At 40.8% G+C, this 19661-nt stretch overlaps 1 protein-coding gene across 30 annotated transcripts in view; it reads left to right on the top strand.

The window, feature by feature from the left end:
• Positions 1–19661, top strand: part of NEB (nebulin) — a 215487-nt gene that overhangs the window by 180284 nt on the left and 15542 nt on the right. For all 30 annotated transcript variants that reach the window (XM_082464810.1, XM_082464809.1, XM_082464808.1 and 27 more), the window contains 18 exons: positions 225–329; positions 956–1060; positions 1151–1261; positions 1978–2088; positions 2303–2404; positions 2515–2619; positions 6723–6833; positions 7434–7538; positions 8091–8195; positions 10288–10392; positions 11826–11936; positions 12348–12458; positions 13034–13147; positions 13648–13752; positions 15761–15865; positions 16397–16501; positions 17151–17243; positions 18296–18388. In XM_082464810.1, coding sequence (XP_082320936.1) covers positions 225–329; positions 956–1060; positions 1151–1261; positions 1978–2088; positions 2303–2404; positions 2515–2619; positions 6723–6833; positions 7434–7538; positions 8091–8195; positions 10288–10392; positions 11826–11936; positions 12348–12458; positions 13034–13147; positions 13648–13752; positions 15761–15865; positions 16397–16501; positions 17151–17243; positions 18296–18388 — 1902 coding nt within the window. The remainder of the gene's footprint in view (positions 1–224; positions 330–955; positions 1061–1150; positions 1262–1977; positions 2089–2302; positions 2405–2514; positions 2620–6722; positions 6834–7433; positions 7539–8090; positions 8196–10287; positions 10393–11825; positions 11937–12347; positions 12459–13033; positions 13148–13647; positions 13753–15760; positions 15866–16396; positions 16502–17150; positions 17244–18295; positions 18389–19661) is intronic.

Here is a 19661-nt window from a genome sequence, read left to right as displayed (position 1 = left end):
TGAGGGAGGCGGGGGAGGACCAGGAGGGCTTTGTCCTGGCGTCGGGGCTGGAAAGGAGGAGCCCAGCTTGCAGTGAGCCCAGCCAGGAAGCCCCTGCCCCCATCCTGGTGGCAAATCCCCATAGTGCCCTTAAGGAGGGGACTCCCTGCAAATTCAACCAAATACCAGCTTCCTCCTGTGCCTGTCACCCTTTCCCATCTTCCTCTGTCTTTCTTCTGTTACAGTTTGAATACAAGCTGGACCGGGAGTTCCTCAAGGGTTGCAAGCTTTCTGTCACTGATGATAAAGACATGGTGCTGGCCCTGAAGAATTCTATAATAGAAAGTGATGTAAGTATTCAGTCCCTTCCAAGAGGCCTAACCTCACTCAGGGCTGTCTTCTGCAGCCCAGTGCCCAGGGGCGTGCGGGATAGAGGAGGCTGCTGCCCACGGTCAACACCAGTGACTTGGCAGAGCAGAGCGGCAGCAGTGGGAAGCTGTTACAGCCAGGTGGCCGCTCCTGATCTATACTGCACCTCAAGATAATCCACACGCCGCAGTGGGGACTCTGAAGGCCTGGTTGGACTCTATAAGGAAACGTATTCATTTCTGTGGGGTCATACGCTTCCTATGCTTCCTGTGTTTCCTCATCTGGAAAGGAGGAATAATAATGCCTCCCAGGGTTTGCGGGAGGGTCCAATGACATATTTGAAAGTGCTGTGAACTAAGGCTGTATGTATAAAGATTCATCGTAAGATTCATTCTGATTGTTATTAAAGCCTCAACTTGCATGAGATAAAGAAAATCCTTTTTTGATATTTCCCAAGATTTCCAAACACCAGATCTTTTACTGAGTTTAATGATTCTACTCCGTCAATGATGCTATTCTCCCAGCTCTATTTAGTAACTTGGGAGCTTAATAAAAATATGCAGGAGACTCAGAGGAGCTGAAGAAATGCTCTTTTTCACCCCTGCAGCTGAAATACAAACAGAAACATGTCAAGGAAAGAGGAACCTGCCATGCCGTGCCCGATACGCCTCAGATCCTCCTGGCAAAGGCAGTCAGCAATCTGGTGTCCGAGGTAACCCTCCAGCAACCCATAGGCTCGCCTTCCGTCTTGGGCTGATGCCCCAGGCAGGCATTTAAACAAGCTTTCTGTGCTTTGCCTCAGAACAAGTACAAGCGGCATGTGAAGAAGCACTTGGCTCAGGGCTCATACACAACACTGCCGGAGACGCGGGACACCATTCATGTCAAGGAAGTGACCAGGAACGTCAGTGATGTAAGTGACCAGCCCCAGGACTCTTGGCAGCAGAAATGGCACTTTACCTTAGAATCCAGCAAAAGACTGTAAGCCGCATTTTTGCTTACACTTTCCTTTACGTTACTTCACTCTTACCATCAGTACCTATATGTGAATTTTGAACGCTGGTTTAAAAGACAACTCAATATTTATTGGCTTTCCAGTTACGGCAACTGTGGCAGATGTGGGTTTGGCCATAGGATGTATTGTCTAGCAATATAAGATGTCACTAACCTAGTGGTAATAAAGGGAGGGAGCACTGATGGTAAAGATCAGCCTCTCCCATCATCTCCCCTCTCCTTAAACTGCTGAACAATTTTAGAGAAGTAAAGTCACCTCTTCGTGTCTCAGTAATCTCTGCCCACTACATCCTTACGGATAATGCTTTAATAATCATGGTATTGTATTTTATGAGCCCTGTGTGGTTCCATTTATTTTAAAAAGGTAGAAATGGTAAATGAAAGAGTTTAATTTGCTTGTCATCAGTTCTCCAAAGATTGGTGTGTGGTTCAATGTCAGGTTCCAGGACAGAAATGACAGGGAAGAACTAGAATATGTATCAGAGACCCCAGTTCCAAAATGGCACCAAAATGGAGAGCCACGGATTTTCCTCGAGATCTTCTCATAGTTCTTCAAGTAAAACAATTCTGTTCCCAGCTTCCTCTGCTCACATAAGTAATTCTGGCTCTTTTTAGACAAATTACAAGGAGAAGTTTGTCAAGGAGAAAGGAAAATCCAACTACTCCATCATGCTGGAGCCCCCAGAGGTGAAACACGCTATGGAGGTGGCCAAGAAGCAGAGTAATGTAAGTTTCTCCTCTCACTCTCAGGGGGCCACTTGAGCTGGTGGATCCCACATTGGTATATGCTGGGCTGGGTCCAGGGAGTGGTCACCCTAATTTCTATATCTGGTGGTCTAAAAAATACGATAGTGGGGTTGATTTGGTTTTAATAAAAGGTTCCTTTCAGAAAGATAGCGTATCTCTCAAGTGAGCAAATGTTTTCTTTCTCCAAATAAAGGTCGCTTACAAAAAAGATGCTAAAGAAAACCTGCATTACACAACAGTGGCCGATCGGCCAGACATCAAGAAGGCCACGCAGGCAGCCAAACAGGCCAGCGAGGTAAGGGTGTGTTTAGAAGGTACCCAGTCCCCAGTGGTCACTGCAAACAAGTAGTTCGTGGTCACTGGCCACCTAGAATGTGTTGCCCATTCTGCTTTTCTTTGATGCAGGTGGAGTACAGAGCCAAGCACCGCAAGGAAGGCAGCCACGGGCTAAGCATGCTTGGTCGCCCAGACATTGAGATGGCCAAGAAGGCAGCCAAGCTGAGCAGCCAGGTAAAACAGATGGGCAAGCAGCAGCTCTGATGTGAGGAGATGTTTAAAGACCTTGCAGGAAGAAGTGATTCCCAGAATGAAAGTGCAGTATTAGCAACCAGAGAGATACTGCAGCACTCCAGAGCTTTGAAAATTATATCACGAAAAGCTTTGAAAAGTTATATCAGATGCAGTCACTTTTATTTTTTCATTCATCAAGCATATATTGAATGCCTGGGCTAGAAACTAGAGGCAGTGGATGTCCTCAGACTATATGTCTATGGCTAAATAATTACAGTGTGGGGTTGTAAGTGTTTGATCAAGGTATGCGCAGGGAGCTGAGGGGGAGTGCCTAATTCTAGCAGATTTCATATTATTGAGTAGATGGACTTAGAAATGTGTCCAAACTTGATTGCCCCATTACCTAATTTCCCTTGTGAGACCAATTATCTAGAATACTCCTGAGTTATGACAAGTTTTCAGACTTTAGATCAGAGACCCTATGATCAACCACCAGATCTTTCAGAGACCAAGTTTTAGTCCCAAAAGACGAGCTCAGGAATATCTTATTTCTTCTCCAATTCAGAGATCCTACCTTCTTTTCATTGTCTGTTTTCTCAAGTATTTGTTTGAAGAAATACGTTTAGGATACCTTTGGTGGTTGTATGTATGACTTTCAGCAGTGCCAGACGTGGGATCCCAATCTTTTGGAAGATACAAGTAGTAACATCAAGTGACAAAACAGGAGGGAATTATGAGGAGACAAAAAGTTCAGATGACTGATGACAAGCAAATACTATTTTTAAAAAGTTTTTGAATTTAAAACTCCTGTGTGGTATTTTTATTACAAGTTAATGGAATTGTATAAGTACTCGAAACCAAGATATGAAATCACCAGCAAGATACAGTGGAATCTCTAAGAATAATGAAATGTAACATGAACTTTTCAATGTAAAAATTTTTAATATGTTTTTAAATCTCCAAGGTCATACCATTAGCAAGTTAAAAACAAGTTGAAATTTTGAAGATTTTGCTGGTTTTACAAATAGAGAGGCCTGTATTTCTAACCCCAAGTGAATCCTATGATGTGGAGAATGAGTCCCAACCAGATCGTTTTATGAGCTCCCTTTCCTGGGTTTACTTCCTGGGAAAGGCTTGCCTCAGGATTGACAGCTTCATGGTGTGGCCCCTGGTCCAAGGAGACTTCCCCTCTGTGTGGGCCCTCCCCGTTCTGACTTTGCTGTCTTGCTGGTACTCTAGGCGGAATACGTCAAAGGCCAAAGGAGAGGGTACGGGCACGGCGCCGCATCTTATGACACCCCTATGATGAGGCAGCTTAAGAAAACTAATGTGCTCATCAGTGATGTAAGACTGGCACCAGTGATTCCATATATCTGTCTTCCTCTTTCTCTCGCCTGTCTTCTTAGCCTTGGTCAGGGGACTGACCAAGTCGCACTCTTTTCTGTTGGTTTTGTGTTGGAACGTGTAGAATGCTGTGGAAATTTGTCAAAGGATATACTTTTGCACACACCTGTCTTTTCCTGCATGAAACTTTCCCTCTGGAACATGCCTTTGGAATAGGAAGGTAGAGTAGATTTGGAGATGGCCTCCTAACTTCTTTAGGCTGCTGACACCAATCAAAAGGTGAAAACAGACTGAGAATCTCATCTGCAACCACACAAAGAAAGCCTCTGCTGGTTACCATTGCTGGTGTTTAATACATTTAAGACTGGTATTTAATACAGTCTCTCAGTTCAGACATACTCTGAATCAACAGTATACACTGCTCAAAATGTGTTCACTCATAGCTTTCACCCTGTTTTACAGTCTCAGTGGCACGAAATGTTCTAATTCTTGGACCTGCTCTTCAGTCTTTAGAAGCGCCAATATACAGTTCAAGTCCCTGAAAAGGAGCAGAACAACTGGATGTTAGATCTTTAAATTTAATTGAACTTTGAAAGAATAATTGATCGGAAACCATTTTCTCACACTCTCTGAGCCCTTTGGGGTAATGGACACTGGTATCGCCGTTTGCTGATACACGGCATTGCACGGCTGCCTCTCACTTCCCTGGTCAACAAGAAAAAGAAGCCTTTTCCATTCCATGTGCCACGTGAAGGTGGTTTTACTGTACTTCCTGCCTAATCCCGCACCTTTCTGAGAATTCTTGGAGTGCTGAATCTGATGTGTGTCCTTATCATGCAAAATATAGTAGTTCTTAAGATCCAGTCAAAAAGGAAGGTCGAACGTGTTGGCTCAGATTCCCAGCAGCATTTGTGCTCACCTAAACTTGCTTGGGGCCTTCTTGTGGAAAGAGGAGGCACAACTTCTTTTTTTTAATTAAAAAGTTTAAAATTTAAATCTACTTAAAATTAACAGAAAAGAACTGAAATGAGACCAGTAGAAAGCTGCTCTTCAAATATTTTCTCAGAAATGAGTTATTTTCTAAAAGATAGAGGATTTTTAGCATTCTTCTAAAAGAAATGGATTTTATTCTCATCAGAAATGGGCCTTTGCATCTTTCCTTCCCCAGTCTGACTCTGCACATCTAGTTTACTTTGCTTTTTCTGTGTTTCACTGCTCTTGGGATCGACCCTAGTCTTATGGGTTTCTATATCCTTAGGAAAAGTTTTCTCTTGGTTCAGACAACTCACCACCTCTGACTTTCCTTAGCAGGCTTTGCATTTCTTTATTTGGGGAGTGAATTTCCTTTCAGAGAAGAGCCATTGTAGCATTTATTCACATTGTGTTTTTCTATTATGTTTTCTGCTTCCTCCATTGTGTGTCTGACTCAGTGTGCCTGCATCATGCTGTACTGTTCTGCATGCTTATTTTGTCTACACATTTCCACTGGAGATTTATTCAAAATAAATGAGTCTCAGCACTGTGAATGCTTTTTCTCCGATGTGGCAGATTTCATTGTTCTTAGCATTTGAGTGGTCTCCTTTTGTTCCTGTTCTGCTGGATGTGTAAAGTTGTGGGGAAGTAAAGTGATGAAGCATGAGGGGTACTGATTTTAAATGCCTACAGTGTGAAATACCTGGTGACCAGATCCTGGTGTGCTAACTTTGAATGAGCGAGTCTTTCATCTTACCAATAACAGAAACTCTAGGTGTCCCGGAGCATCAAATATTGCCCTTTTAGCTGGCTAACTTCTAGAAATTGCTCATTTTTCTTTATTCCTAGAGTGAGTAACTAGTAGAGTTCTACTTCTGGATTAATCCTAGTGACAAAGGCATCAGTCTGTTTTTCAATAAGGAAATGTTTCTGTCACTTTCAGTTTATTCTGTTGAATATCCCTATAAGTAAATCGTCATCTTTAGCTATTTTACCTAGGCATTATGACTGTCTCTTTCTTTCTTCAATCAGATCACATTTATTGAGCAAATATTAGTGCCAGGCATTGCGCTTATTTTTTAAATTGAAGTTATTTTGTCCTTTGTGTATTCTTACTTTTATGTATCCTGCAAGTATATTTAATCTTATTTTTCTCATTATGCTAAAGTTATCTCACTTCTTTCCTTCTTCTAGCCTGAAATTATACCGAAGCCATTAACCCCCAAATTCTGTGCTGCTTTTACTCAGAAGTTATGCCAATTTTTTTGCCAATTAAAAAAAAATTAAAATGATGTAGCCAAAGTACATAACAATAAATCTCTTGATTTCGATTTAGATTCCTTACTTCTCACCCTTCTTGATCATTTATAAAGCCTCTTGGAACTCCTGGCAATAGACCTAAAGTGTTTTTGGTTTTGCTAGTTAGGAGGACCAAAATGCTCTGAATCAAATATATTAGATCACTTCTCTGAATTTAGCCTGAAGCCTTTTCCCATGCATTTTTATTCTGCATCAAAAAAAGGTGAATATCTTTCATACCTCTGGATAATATAAAAATGAGCAAAACAAATACTATATCACTTGATCTTATTCTCAATTGCCTGTTGTCCCAACATAATTATTAATAGTGGTCACTTTTACTCTTAAAAGTGTCCTAATTTGGATAATAAATTATATGACCCCTTTATGTGTAGCACATACTCTTTTGCATTTACATTTCCTCCATTCCTCAGTCTTCAAATTAATTGATGCTCAGGAATAATTTGGATTTTTGCATTTGCTGTTAGATTAAATACCGAGAAAATTTCAACAAAGAGAAGGGCAAGAGACCAAAATACAATCCAAGAGACAGCCAGCTCTTCAAAATCATGAAAGATGCTAATAATCTCACAAGTGAGGTATGTGTTTGTTTAACTGTGGTAAAATATATAATGTCAAATTTGCCATTTTAACTATTTTTAAATATGTAATTCAGTGGCATTAATTACATTTGCAATGTTGTCCAACTACCACTATTATTTCCAAAACTTTTTCATCACCCCAAACACAAACTCTATAACTATTAAGCAATAACTCTCCATTTCCCCCTCCCACCAATCCCTGGTAACCTCTAATCTACTTTCTGTCCCTATGAATCTGCCTATTAGAGATTTCATGTAAGTGGAGTCATACAGTATTTGTCCTTTTTTTTTGTCTGGCTTACTGCATTTAGCATAATGTTTTCAAGGTTCATCCATGCTGTAGCATGTGTCAGAACTTCATTCCTTCTTATGGATGAATAATAGTCCATTGTATGTTTACATCGCATTGTGTTTATCCCTTCGTCTGTCGATGGACACTTGAATTGTTTCCACTTTCTGGCTATTGTGAATGAGGTATGGTTTTTCACCGCCATCCCCAGCGTTTGTTTCAGGATGGGCATCTTATTATGGTTTCCATTAATACCATTTTCCATTTCCTATTTATGTGATTTCCTTTTTTCCCTTACTGTTGTACAGGTTAAGTATAAGGCTGACTTGAAGAAACTTCACAAACCTGTGACTGACATGAAGGAATCTTTGATAATGAATCATGTCTTGAATACAAGCCAACTCGCCAGTTCTGTAAGCGCAATCATTTGCTCCAGAAACAGCTTGTTTCACCCATTTGCAACTAAATTCCTTCTCTGAGGTCACTTGCATCTCCTTCTCTGCTACTGAGGCACTATATTTATTAGAAAGCTCTCCTGTTCTCTGAGTGCGTTCTTCCAAATTACAACATTAACCTACCAGTTCTCCACTGACTATAACACCTCTCAGAATATAAAAATGCTATTTTGGGACTATTTAAACTTTTTTTCAATTAACCACTCCCTTTTCCCCTTCTAAAAACATAGACTTACCATTTGGAATAGTTTCTTTCACTTTTAACTTTGCATCTTAAAACCTACTTTGAATAAGCCATATAACCTAAGTGTTTACATCCTTGTATTAACTGACAATACTGAATGTGGATCTCCATCCTTTTAAAACATTTTCTTAACCCCCCTGTGTAGTGTTTGCTGATTTTAATTTGGTCTTGGTGCTGTTGCTGTGTAACATCTAATGTAAAGAGGAAAAATAGGAATGCTGAGCAGCTTTGCCATCAATGTGCCTTTTTTGCCACCTTCCCCTCAGTACCAGTACAAGAAGAACTATGAGAAGAGTAAAGGCCACTACCACACAATACCCGACAATCTGGAGCAGCTTCATCTAAAAGAGGCCACAGAATTACAGAGTATAGTAAGTTGACCAAGACTGACTTTTTTCCTGCACATTCTTCTACAATGTCAAAATTTTTCATGGATTCCACCCCTACGCCCCAAGGATGGTAGTTATAGTTGTAGTAACCATTGCTTGAGAAAATACCCAAAGATATTAGGGGCTTTGAATTTAGCAACATGTTGAAACAAATGTTTATGTTATGCATGATAACAGTATCAACATATATTGGAGAAATAGTGCATAGACATGCACTATGTGTTATTCAGGTTGCCGACAGGGACTGGTAACATAAAGATTACATCACAGGGGAGACAGACCCCTTAGAAAATGTTACTAAGGATGACAGGGAGCCTTTGGAGCAGAGGAGTGATATGCTCAGGTCACCACTGAAGTAGTCTCTGGGTGTGGAAGAAACTGCAAAATTTCTAAAATAATTAAGATTCTCAGAGGAAAGAACTTAGAGAAGGAGCTTGCTGTCACATGACCTTCTATATCACAAATTCAACACTATTTAGGTCCCCCATTGCGCATTAACCAAGAGGTCTAAATTACTAGAAATGCTCTCCTGTCATCTGTAAAGCAGCCCATGATCCCGGGCCTCTATTTTATTTTATTTTATTTTATTTTTGAAAATGTGTTTATTTTATTTAAAAATACCTACATCATCCCTTTTATTTATTTATTTATTTTTAATTTTTTTAACATCTTTATTAGAGTAAAATTGCTTTACAATGGTGTGTTAGTTTCTGCTTTATAACAAAGTGAATCAGTTATACATATACATATGTCCCCAAATCTCTTCCCTCTTGCAATCTCCCTCCCTCCCACCCTCCCTATCCCACCCCTCCAGGTGGTCACAAATCACCGAGCTGATCTCCCTGTGCTATGTGGCTGTTTCCCACTAGCTATCTATTTTACGTTTGGTAGTGTATATATGTCCATGCCACTGTCTCACTTTGTCCCAGCTTACCTTTCCCCCTCCCCGTATCCTCAAGTCCATTCTCTAGTAGGTCTGCATCTTTATTCCCGTCTTGCCCCTAGGTTCTTCTGACCATTTTTTTTCTTTTCTTTTTCTTTAGATTCCATATATGTGTGTTAGCATACGGTATTTGTTTTTCTCTTTCTGACTTACTTCACTCTGTATGACAGTCTCTAGGTCCATCCACCTCACTACAAATAACTCAGTTTCATTCCTTTTTATGGCTGAGTAATATTCCATTGTATATATGTGCCACATCTTCTTTATCCATTCATCTGTTGACCAGGCCTCTATTTTAATGTGTTGTCACAAGCAAGAGAGCTGAGATTAGGCTTTGCTATCAAGATGCTGCGTGACACAGGCTTCTGTCTCTCTGTCTTTCAGTGTCTCCTGTGTAGTGGGCGTTGGTGGTATAGTGGTGAGCATAGCTGCCTTCCAATGTCTCCTGTGTAAATTAGGAATATCTATAGGCTCCCCCCATTCCTGATCACATGTGATGAGGATAAGGAGATTGTATTTGTAAAATAGCCTTGGGGGTCTTTTTGAGAATGACAGGTTTGTTAGTAAGTCAGTCAACAACTAGTCAACTGGATTTCATTTTTATACCAATCTATATTGGCAGCACTGAATATGTGACCAGTTATGACCTCAATTGAGTTATTGATATATAATTAAAGCTGTATGCATTAGCTATTAAATCAAGACTCCAGGTCCCTCATAAAAGTTCTTATGAAAGAAAAACCGGAGATTTTTATCAGAAATATTGGCTGAGGCTCTGGCTAAAATGTTCACATCTACACACATCAAATCTTGGCCAACCTTATCTATGGGCGGTTTCCCCAGGCACTTTCTTGCCTCAAAGCTTCTCTTAGCTGATTCTTCTGCAGTGATTCCTTTGTCTCCTTGAATTGAACACAAATCCTGACCATGCCTTGCAGACAGTAATGATGTTCTCCCACCAGGCCAAAACAAAAAGCTACTGGATCTGAATCACAACAGGAAACTGTTTTGAGTGGCAATGAGATACCACTCACTGGACATAATGTATCAATTAAAAATACTATTGCTAAACTGGTGTCTGTCTACAAATTGGCCAGAGAAGACATATCTCATAAAGCTTTTCATAACTAGGTGAAATACAAAGAAAAGTATGAAAAGGAACGAGGAAAGCCCATGTTGGACTTTGAAACACCAACATACATCACTGCCAAAGAGTCTCAGCAGATGCAGAGTGGGGTAAGTCCTGCACAAACCCACCACACAGCAAATATACCATCAAGCTGATGAAAACAAGCTCTACCCACAGAAGTATCCAGCCTGTTGTTATCCCAAAGTTGTGGATGATGGGACTCTTTAAAATGTGATGACTAAAATCTTTTCCATCTCACAAATCCTGTGGCTCCATTATAAAAAGAAATGATCTGAATAGTAAACATTTACCGTATATGTTTTATTTCAACTATCCTTTTCATAGAATTAGAACATAGAAAACTGTTCCTAACACTGAAACAAATTATTTTGAATATAACATAAATTTTTCTTTGAATGAAAAGTTCTCTCTGTGCAGACCTACTGTTGGCTTTGAATTGCTCTTCTCTTAATAGGAAGCCTCCAGTCCCAAAAAGGAAGACTTTTTTCTTTTAATCAGGATTTTTATCAAAATATCAAGTCAACATGACATATTTCCTATTTTAGAAATGTAAGCAGAGGCATCTAAAATAATTCTTTTAATTTTTAAGCAATAGTAGAGAAGAATGAATCTTATTTTGAATCTTAGAAAGTCTGTTTTCATTGGGAAACAGGCTTATTTTGGATTTCTTTTTGCCTCCCCTCCATGGGTATATCTCCAACCATAAAGATAAATGGTTTTTAATAAAAGTAACATTTTGGGGAGCTTCCTGGTGTGTAGAATGCCAAATAATGAAAAATTTTGAAGGATTTCAAACAATTGCTGAATCTGGGTAAAGCAGCTATGGGAGTTCCTTGTACTATTCTTGATACTCGTCTATAAATGTAAAATTCTGTCAAAATTAAAAATGACAAAAATCAAGTTCCAACATCTATTCCAAGCCTCCCAGTAAGACAGCCTCATCCAGGGATTGGAGACGAGATGGGGGAGGTCGTGACCCTTCCTCTCAACAGTGAGCAAAGCCTGAGAACTTGTCTGTGCTACATTATTCACCTTATCTGTTCAGTGACTTAAAATAATAGTCATGATTATGAAAAAGGCCAAATTTGCATTTGGTGCCCTCAGGTTCCCCTTCCTCTGGGGTATTTTTGTTTTTTTTCCCCCTTGAGTCACTTCTAATTCAGAAGGAAAATCTTTTGTTGCCTTCAGAAAAATGTCATCAGGAGAGATGACAGTGGATTGAGAGTCTTGGTGGCACATCCATCCTTCCACTCTCAGAGGGCCAGCCCCCATCACAGAGGCAGACAGATGAATGAGAGGCCACCAAAGTTTCTCAGCCTCTGAGTTTCCTTGGGTCATTTGCTCTACACAGAGTATTTCCAGAACAATCAGGCATGTTTCAAATGTGTGACCATTAGCAGAACTAAGATCAAGTTAAGAGGCCATACACAGAAGGAAAATGTAATTATTTTCTTCCTAGGATTGAGAAAGAAATTGTAATAAACATTCTTAACTTGTCTTTCCTTCCTACTCACTTTAGAAAGAATATAAGAAAGATTATGAAGAGTCCATTAAAGGCAGAAACCTGATTGGCCTGGAGGTCACGCCAGCTTTATTACATGTCAAATATGCAACCAAAATAGCCAGCGAGGTAGTGCCTATTTGGTCTTTTCTTTCCCTCCTGATCCAAATAATTGCACTAATGACACTCATCAACATGTTCCTTCTACCATTTTCACTACCACCTAACTTTTCAGGTTTCAAGTTGGGTTCACATGTGTTTGGTACTACCCCCTAATCTATTACCCATGTTAATTCTTCTAATTTTTTAATTGAATACCTAATAAAATGTGCTTACCTCAGAATTCTATTAATTTCTAGTTTCTTATTTGATATTGAATAGTAACTGATGAAGCTTATACCCTGCCTTTATTCATATCTTTATTTACTAAACTGTAACTCTTTAAAATTAGAAGGATTTTTTGTTTTGTTTTGGCTCTTCACCAAAGAGGAATAATCCAGGCTTTCTTGTCAGCATTGTTGCTTGTATTTTGTGCCATAGAAAGAGTACAAGAAAGATCTAGAGGAAAGCATCCGTGGGAAGGGTCTCAGTGAAATGGAAGATACGCCCGACATGCTAAGAGCAAAGAATGCCACTCAGATCCTCAATGAGGTGGGCACACAGCCAACTGCATGCACAGAATCAACCCAGCATCTTCTCCGTCTTAACCAAGTTGCATAAAAAAAACAGAGAGCAATAAAAAGAGAGTTTTTGAATTTCAGATTCCATATTCAACATTATTATTAACCATTAAATAAAATATCTCGATTTTGGATGTGTTGATATTATAACAGTCTGTTTCTGTAGTGGCTATTGTAACCTGTTATTTATCTAATATTATTTGATTTAACCTTGATACATTTGTTGTGCCCATTTAAATAAAGGCACCACACTGGAGTGGCGGGCACCTAAGTATAATCCTTTACATACCAAACCAGATTTAAAATGTGCTTTTATACTTTAATTTTCTAAGTAGAGAATGCTAAAAAGCATTCCAAAGGAGGCCTGGCATGAGTAGACGTTTCCTAAAGTGGTCTGCTGTTGTCACCACTCCATCCTGCCACAGGGAAAGGTGAAGGTGACATCAGCAGTTGAGGTGGCATGTTATGTGGATCTGTATTCACTCTGCACATTTATTACCTAGTCATGAGTTAAGTAACTTTTCTTTTTTTTTAATGCTACTATAGAAAGAATATAAGAGAGACCTGGAGCTGGAAGTCAAAGGAAGAGGCCTGAATGCCATGGCCAATGAAACTCCCGACTTCCTCAGAGCCAGGAATGCTACAGATATTGCCAGTCAGGTCAGTGTTACTGTTCCATGTCAGTCTTTCAACAAAAAAAGTAGCTGTGATTACAAGGACACAGTGTTGTCCTTCTGTTGTCTTACTTGTTGATCAGTTACAGTTAAACACATATAGTGGCATCCCTAAATATCCACATGGTGGAATCCATTCTGATGAAAGGATCAGGGGCCCTTTGCCAGGGCTGCTTTCATCTGTCCTTCTCCTAGCTCTTCTGTAAACAATTGATGCCTTACTATCTGTTGATTATCTCTCTCCTTCTGCTTTCCCATACCCTACCCAACACCACCCTGCCCTGCCCCCAACTAGATAGTAAGCCTTTCAACAGCTAGGACTCAACCTTTCTTTCTGAATCTCACTCTTTAACCCAATAGGGAAAAAATGTTGGCTAGCAAATGAATGAATCCTTTTGGATAAATATTAATCACTTCTTAGTCAAACTAAGCCAACAAATGTGCACATTGTAAACATTTACCCAACTATTGGATATCCTTTTGCAGATTAAGTATAAGCAATCAGCAGAAATGGAAAAAGCCAATTTTACTTCTGTGGTTGATACTCCGGAGATCATTCATGCCCAACAAGTCAAGAACCTTTCAAGCCAGGTAAGGACATTCATCAGAATATCACTTATTGACCCCAATCATGAAGAACAAGTCTTTCCATTAATACCAAAGAAGATTCTTTCAAATCACAATTTTTCCCAGTGAAAAAGAAGGGGTTCGTCTATGACGCAAGTTTGAGTTAGAGTTGAGATTTCTGTATCAGAATTTAAATAAAGGAGGGAATTTTAAGGTACTGAAGAACTCTTACATGGTACCACCCATAATTTTTTAAAATTTATTTTTCCAGTTTTATTGAGATAAAATTGACATATATGACTGTATAAGTTTAAAGTGTACAGTGTAATGGTTTGGCTTATATTTATTGTGAAATGATTGCTTCCATAAGTTTAGATAGCATCCGTCATCTCATAGAGATACAGTAAAAAGAGAAAGCAAAACAAAAAGAAAAAATTTTTCCCTGTGATGTGAACGCTCAGGATTTACTCTCTTAACACCTTTCACATGTAACGTCGAGCTGTGTTAGAGCTGTGTTCACTGTACTCGTCGTCATGTTGTACATGGCATCCCTAGTACTTATTTATCTTATGACTGGAAGTTTGTCACTTTTGACCACCTTTCTCCAGTTCCACCTCACCCTCATCTCCCGCCTCTGGTAACCACAAATCTGATCACCTTTTCTACGCGTTTGTTTTCATTTTAGATTCCACAAATATGTGAGATCATACAGTATTTGTCTTTCTCTGTCTGACTTATCTCACTTAATGTAGTGCCCTCAAGGTCCACCCATGTTGTCGCAAATGGTAGGATTGTCTCAGTTTTTATTCCATTGTACATATATACCACAACTTTTTTATCCATCATCTGATAGATGCTTAGGTTGTTTCCATGTCTTGCCTATTGTAAATAATGCTGCTATGAACATGAAAGTTAAGGGTATCTTTTCAAGTTAGTGTTTTCGAATCCTTTGGATATATTCCTAGAAGTGGAATTTCTGGATCATATGGTAGTTCTGTTTTTAATTTTTTGTGGATCCTCTATACTGTTTTTCATAGTGTCAAAACCAGTTTACAATCCCACCAACAGTGCACTATTCTCCACATCCTCACCGGCATTTGTTATCTCTTGTCTTTTCGATGATAGCCATTCTGACAGGCATGAGTTACCACCCGTAATTAAAGAATCAGTCTCATAATGTGGATGTAAAATTTGTGTGCAAATCTGGAAGAAACAAAGTAGACTGCCCACATTTGGATTATCAATTTTTTTAACAAGATTGAGATTATGTCATCAACACTAACCACACAATCTAACCCTGATTCCTCTTATGATGGGTAACTCTCCATCTTCCTACAAATAGAGATAAAGAAAAGTAAGATGTCCTTCATACACCAGGATATACCCCCATTTGTTTTAATCTTCACTGCTGATCAGGAATCTGCAATTTACTTGAGTAGCCCCAAATTAGAATTTTTGCTTGTCTCCTAATCAGTGAGTTCTAAAGCAGTAGCTGCCTGACCTGACTATACTTCGTAAACACCTGGGAATGTAGATTTCCTGGTCCCACCCTGGGAGCTCTGGCCAGGAGCCTGGACCACACCTGCTCACAGCTCAGTGAAAATATCCTCATCACCAACCAAGGACTGGCATTCAGGAGGCCTTGCTGATGGCTCTTAACCCTCCTGCTTTTCTCCACCTGCCTGTTGAATAGTCTGGCTCCATCCAGTTCACTGTAGACATTCCCAAGTCCCTGCCAGGAACCTCAGGGGCTGTCACCCTCCCTCGTGTGAACCAGTCCACAGGGGCCTCCCTCTGCCAGCTTTGCCATGACAATAGGTCCTATTAATTGCCTGGGCTCAGTTCTCCTAGAAAGAAAAGGCGTGGCACTCACTGACCCAGAGGGCTCTGTTTTATAACTCCCTAACATCCTTAAATAGTCAAAAAAATATAAAGGACTTCCCCTCTGCTGAGCAGGAAGGGCTATTTTAGGTCCCATTGGCCCATATCCCTGTGTTATCCCCTACCCTTATTTCTTGGAATCTATTTCCAGAAAAAGTACAAGGAAGATGCAGAGAAGTGCATGTCATGTTATGAGACCGTTTTGGACACCCCAGAGATGCAGAGGATCCGGGAGAACCAAAAGAACTTCAGCCTTGTGAGTTGTTACTGAATCTAAGACACAGCTCACTGGTACCTGGGATGAGGTGGGGCCAGAGGATGCCTCTGGGCACACATGCTTGCATATCTACCTGCAGCAGCCCTCCACACCTCCCCCACCCCACCCGGGAGCTGTGTGCTCCTGTCTCCTCTGGGCTCACCTTATATCTCAATCCCGACTCACAGTATGAAAGACCCATCTCTCACTTTGTTGGTGGTTTCCTGTCACTGAATATGAACTATCACCATCTTCCATTGGTGGTGACATCTTTTTCTAAATTAATTCTAGGCAAGAGATATATATATATATATATATATTTTTTTTTTTTAAACTAGTTTTAGGGCTTTAAAAATTTAGTTTCTTCACAAAATTCTTATTAAAGAAATTCCCGTTGGCTATCTGACTATGATTATTGTAGCGTAGAAATTGTTTTAAAAATATAAGGTTTTAACTTCCTTTACACAATATTGGACAATACAATATATAAAATGTCAAACTCTTACCAAGATGTTTGCTCTTTTTTCATAGCTTCAATACCAGTGTGACCTTAAAAACAATAAAGGAAAAATTACAGTTGTTCAAGACACGCCAGAAATACTGCGTGTTAAAGAAAATCAAAAGAATTTCAGCTCGGTATATTTACTATTTATTTTCCATTTAATGCTAACCTAATAACATCAGTCTCCTCTTTAAAAATATACTAGCCGTACGTTGATTCAGACAATTAACATCTAACCTCCTCAGTTAATGCTAGCAGTTATTTGTTAAAATTCCGCATACTTTGCTCTAAAATCATCACCCCAGAGACCATTTGAAATAACAACTTAAATCTGCTAACAAAGGAGCTTTTCTTTCTTTTTAACTTTTTTAATCCCAGATCAGTAACATGTGTTGTCTTGCTCCAGAAGACGGATTTCTTTCTGACACTGTGATTTATTATCCTTTCCCAAAATAACTGACTGACTTTGTATTTCTTTAATGGATTTTGTGTTTCACATGGGAGGGTTTTTTAATCGACATTTTCTGGTTTTTCTCATCATGTATTAATACAGTATGATAATCTTAAAAGAAATCTCAAGACCTGGCAATTGAGACGTGTGCTGTATGCATGGTTTGAGTTATTGACGCTGATGCAGAAGACAGTCCAGATACTCCAGCACTTGCCTAAGAACATTCTCTAGTGGCTTTTGTTTTCACAGAAGCCAAGTTTCCTAGTCTTTCTTCAGGAATTGCTGGGTTTTCCTTTCTTCTGTGTAACACTGTCCCGATTCTGAATGCCCAGGTTTTATATAAAGAAGATGTCTCACCAGGAACGGCGATTGGAAAGACACCTGAGATGATGAGAGTGAAGCAAACCCAGGACCATATTAGCTCGGTAAAGACAGCCACTGGGGACTCACTTTCAAAATTTTCTGCTCGCCTTTGACGATTTACACTGATGTCTGAGCTGCACTCGTGACTTTTGTCACCAGAAGCAGCTTAAGTTGCTAAAATAAGGGTCATCTCATAATGCAGTGCCGAGGCAGTTTTCATGAGGGCTGGTTAGATATAAAAAATGGAGAGGCCTGTGTCAAAGCAAACCAGAGCTGGACAGTAGTTTAAGCAGTTAAAACAACAACAACAAAAAAGATTTTTATTCAGGACAATTGCGATATAGGGGAAAAGAGATCTCAGTATAGAGCTGAGCTCGATTCTGAATACAACAAGGGAAAGGAGGGACTTATGGGGGCGGGGATGGACGGACAGGGATGGGGGGATGGGGAGGGCGGGGTGTGGGGAAAGGATCAGTGGATGGAAAATTACTCAGAAGAAACATCGGGGGTAAATGGGGGATTCTGCCTAAACCGACCTACCAGGATTTTTGCTGGAGGCAGGTCAAGGTGATCAGACTTCTCCTGGGGGACTGGGTGGGGAGGGCATTAAGGAATTTGATCAGATATCAAGGATGATGAGACATCCAGGGTGGGGGATTTTGGCTAAACTGACTTAGCAGGATTCTGGCTAAAATTGGGAGGTGCAGAGATGGTCTCGGAAGTCTGAAGGTCAAGGCCTAGTTAGGAAGAAGGTTCAGAGGAGCCTGACTCAAGTTTGGTCAAGAAGAGACTCCTTGTCACCTGTAAGAAAGTAGCAGTTGTGAGAGAGAATGGCTCTTCCTGGGTGTGTATATGTGAGTGTGTCCATCCTGGGCCAACGAACTGTGGCTGTAAGACATGGGAGACCCCAGGGAAGAGAAGGGGCTTCAGTCTGAGTGTGGACCCCAGCCCCAAAGAGACCAGAGAGAGCCCAAATGTCCGTGTCCTTGGCACGGACCCAGTATCAGCATGTGGCCCCCTTCCCCCTAAGTATAGGTTTTGTGCTGTTTAAACTGCGACTTCGCATATCGCGGGGCTACTAATCAAACGCACGTTCCCACTTTTACACCTGCAGGTGAAGTATAAGGAGGCGGTTGGACAAGGAACCCCCATCCCAGACCTGCCTGAAGTGAAGCGCGTCAAGGAGACGCAGAAGCACATCAGCTCGGTAACGCGCCCCCGGCCCCTCCCCCATGCTCAGCCCTCCCCCCGCCGGCTGGCTTGTCTCACCCCGTCTCCCTTCTGCTGGGCTTCCTAAGGCCGGGGATGGCGCGAACCCTCCCTGCCCTGTGAGGGGCAGTGCGGTTTGCAAAAGCAGATGAGGAAGCTCTGTCTTTACGTAATCAAGGGGCACAAGGCACTAGGCTTCGTGATTGCTCATCATACCTGCAGTTTCTCAAGTAAAATGTGCCGACTGTAGTAATAAGTTTATTGGGATGATCTCAAGGTAGTTAACCAAAAGCATATACATATAAACATAAAAGTAATAGAAAAGAAATATGTCTACATGCATGGATGTATATACCTCAGGGCATTCTCCACGGTCCGGAAGACCCTAGGCAGCCCAGCAATGTCTCCGCAGCCACCTCCCCTCCCTTGCCCTGTATCCTCTGCTCTCTCCTTGTAAATACAGCGTGTGTTGAAGGCGCTGGCTGTCATCTACCCACAAGGGTATATTATATCTTAACCCTGTTCTCTAACAGAAATCGCAGGCACTTGTGCGCTGTGTGTGTTTTGGCGGAGGTGGGATTCTCCCACACCTGAAATATCAGGTTTAGCACACATTTCTCCCGACCTTCTGTCCTGCTAGCCCCGTCTCCGCCCACCCACCCCCCCCGCCCGTCCCCTCTCCCCCAGCGCGCACGCGCACCGCCCTTCCATCCAGAAGCAGTTTCTAAGCAATTGCTGGCTACTAGCAAAAGATTGTGTGAAGTTTGGGAAATAGTTTATGGCCAATAAAAGGTGAGGATCTTGGTTTCAGAGATCTGCCTGGCCCCTGGAGGCCTGAACTCTCATTTAATTTCCATGAGAAGACAGTTGCTGTTTCTCTTGCTAGTCGTTTGTATTATTTAGACCTCATTCCCTTCTCATTCCCTGCTTATACTCTGGCTCCCAGTGGTACAGACTGCATTTAGAATTACATGTCCACTAATCCAGGAAAACCAGCCCGCATCTCCTTTGCTGCTTCTGATTGCAACTTCTTGCCTTTCTCTGATTTTGTTTTGTTCTGTGGTCCACGATCTGTTCCGTTGCCTTGCCCAGTAAAGAAATACAACTTTGTACCAAGATGGTAGATATTTAAAGATCCCAAAAGGTTTCCTAGCAAAGAAAAGATACCAACACTAGTTTGTCAGTGATTTTAGGAATTAATCTGTGACACAAACCCCTAGGATGTCTGTGTTGCTCCCCAGCCTGTGCTCTAGTGCAGCATAGAATCCATC

Source organism: Balaenoptera physalus (genome assembly GCF_965194825.1).
Source record: "Balaenoptera physalus genome assembly, chromosome: 6".
In the NCBI taxonomy this organism is placed as follows: Eukaryota; Metazoa; Chordata; class Mammalia; order Artiodactyla; family Balaenopteridae; genus Balaenoptera; species Balaenoptera physalus.
The sequence above is the reverse complement of the archived record's forward strand: the minus strand, read 5'-3'. Positions and strand labels throughout refer to the sequence as shown.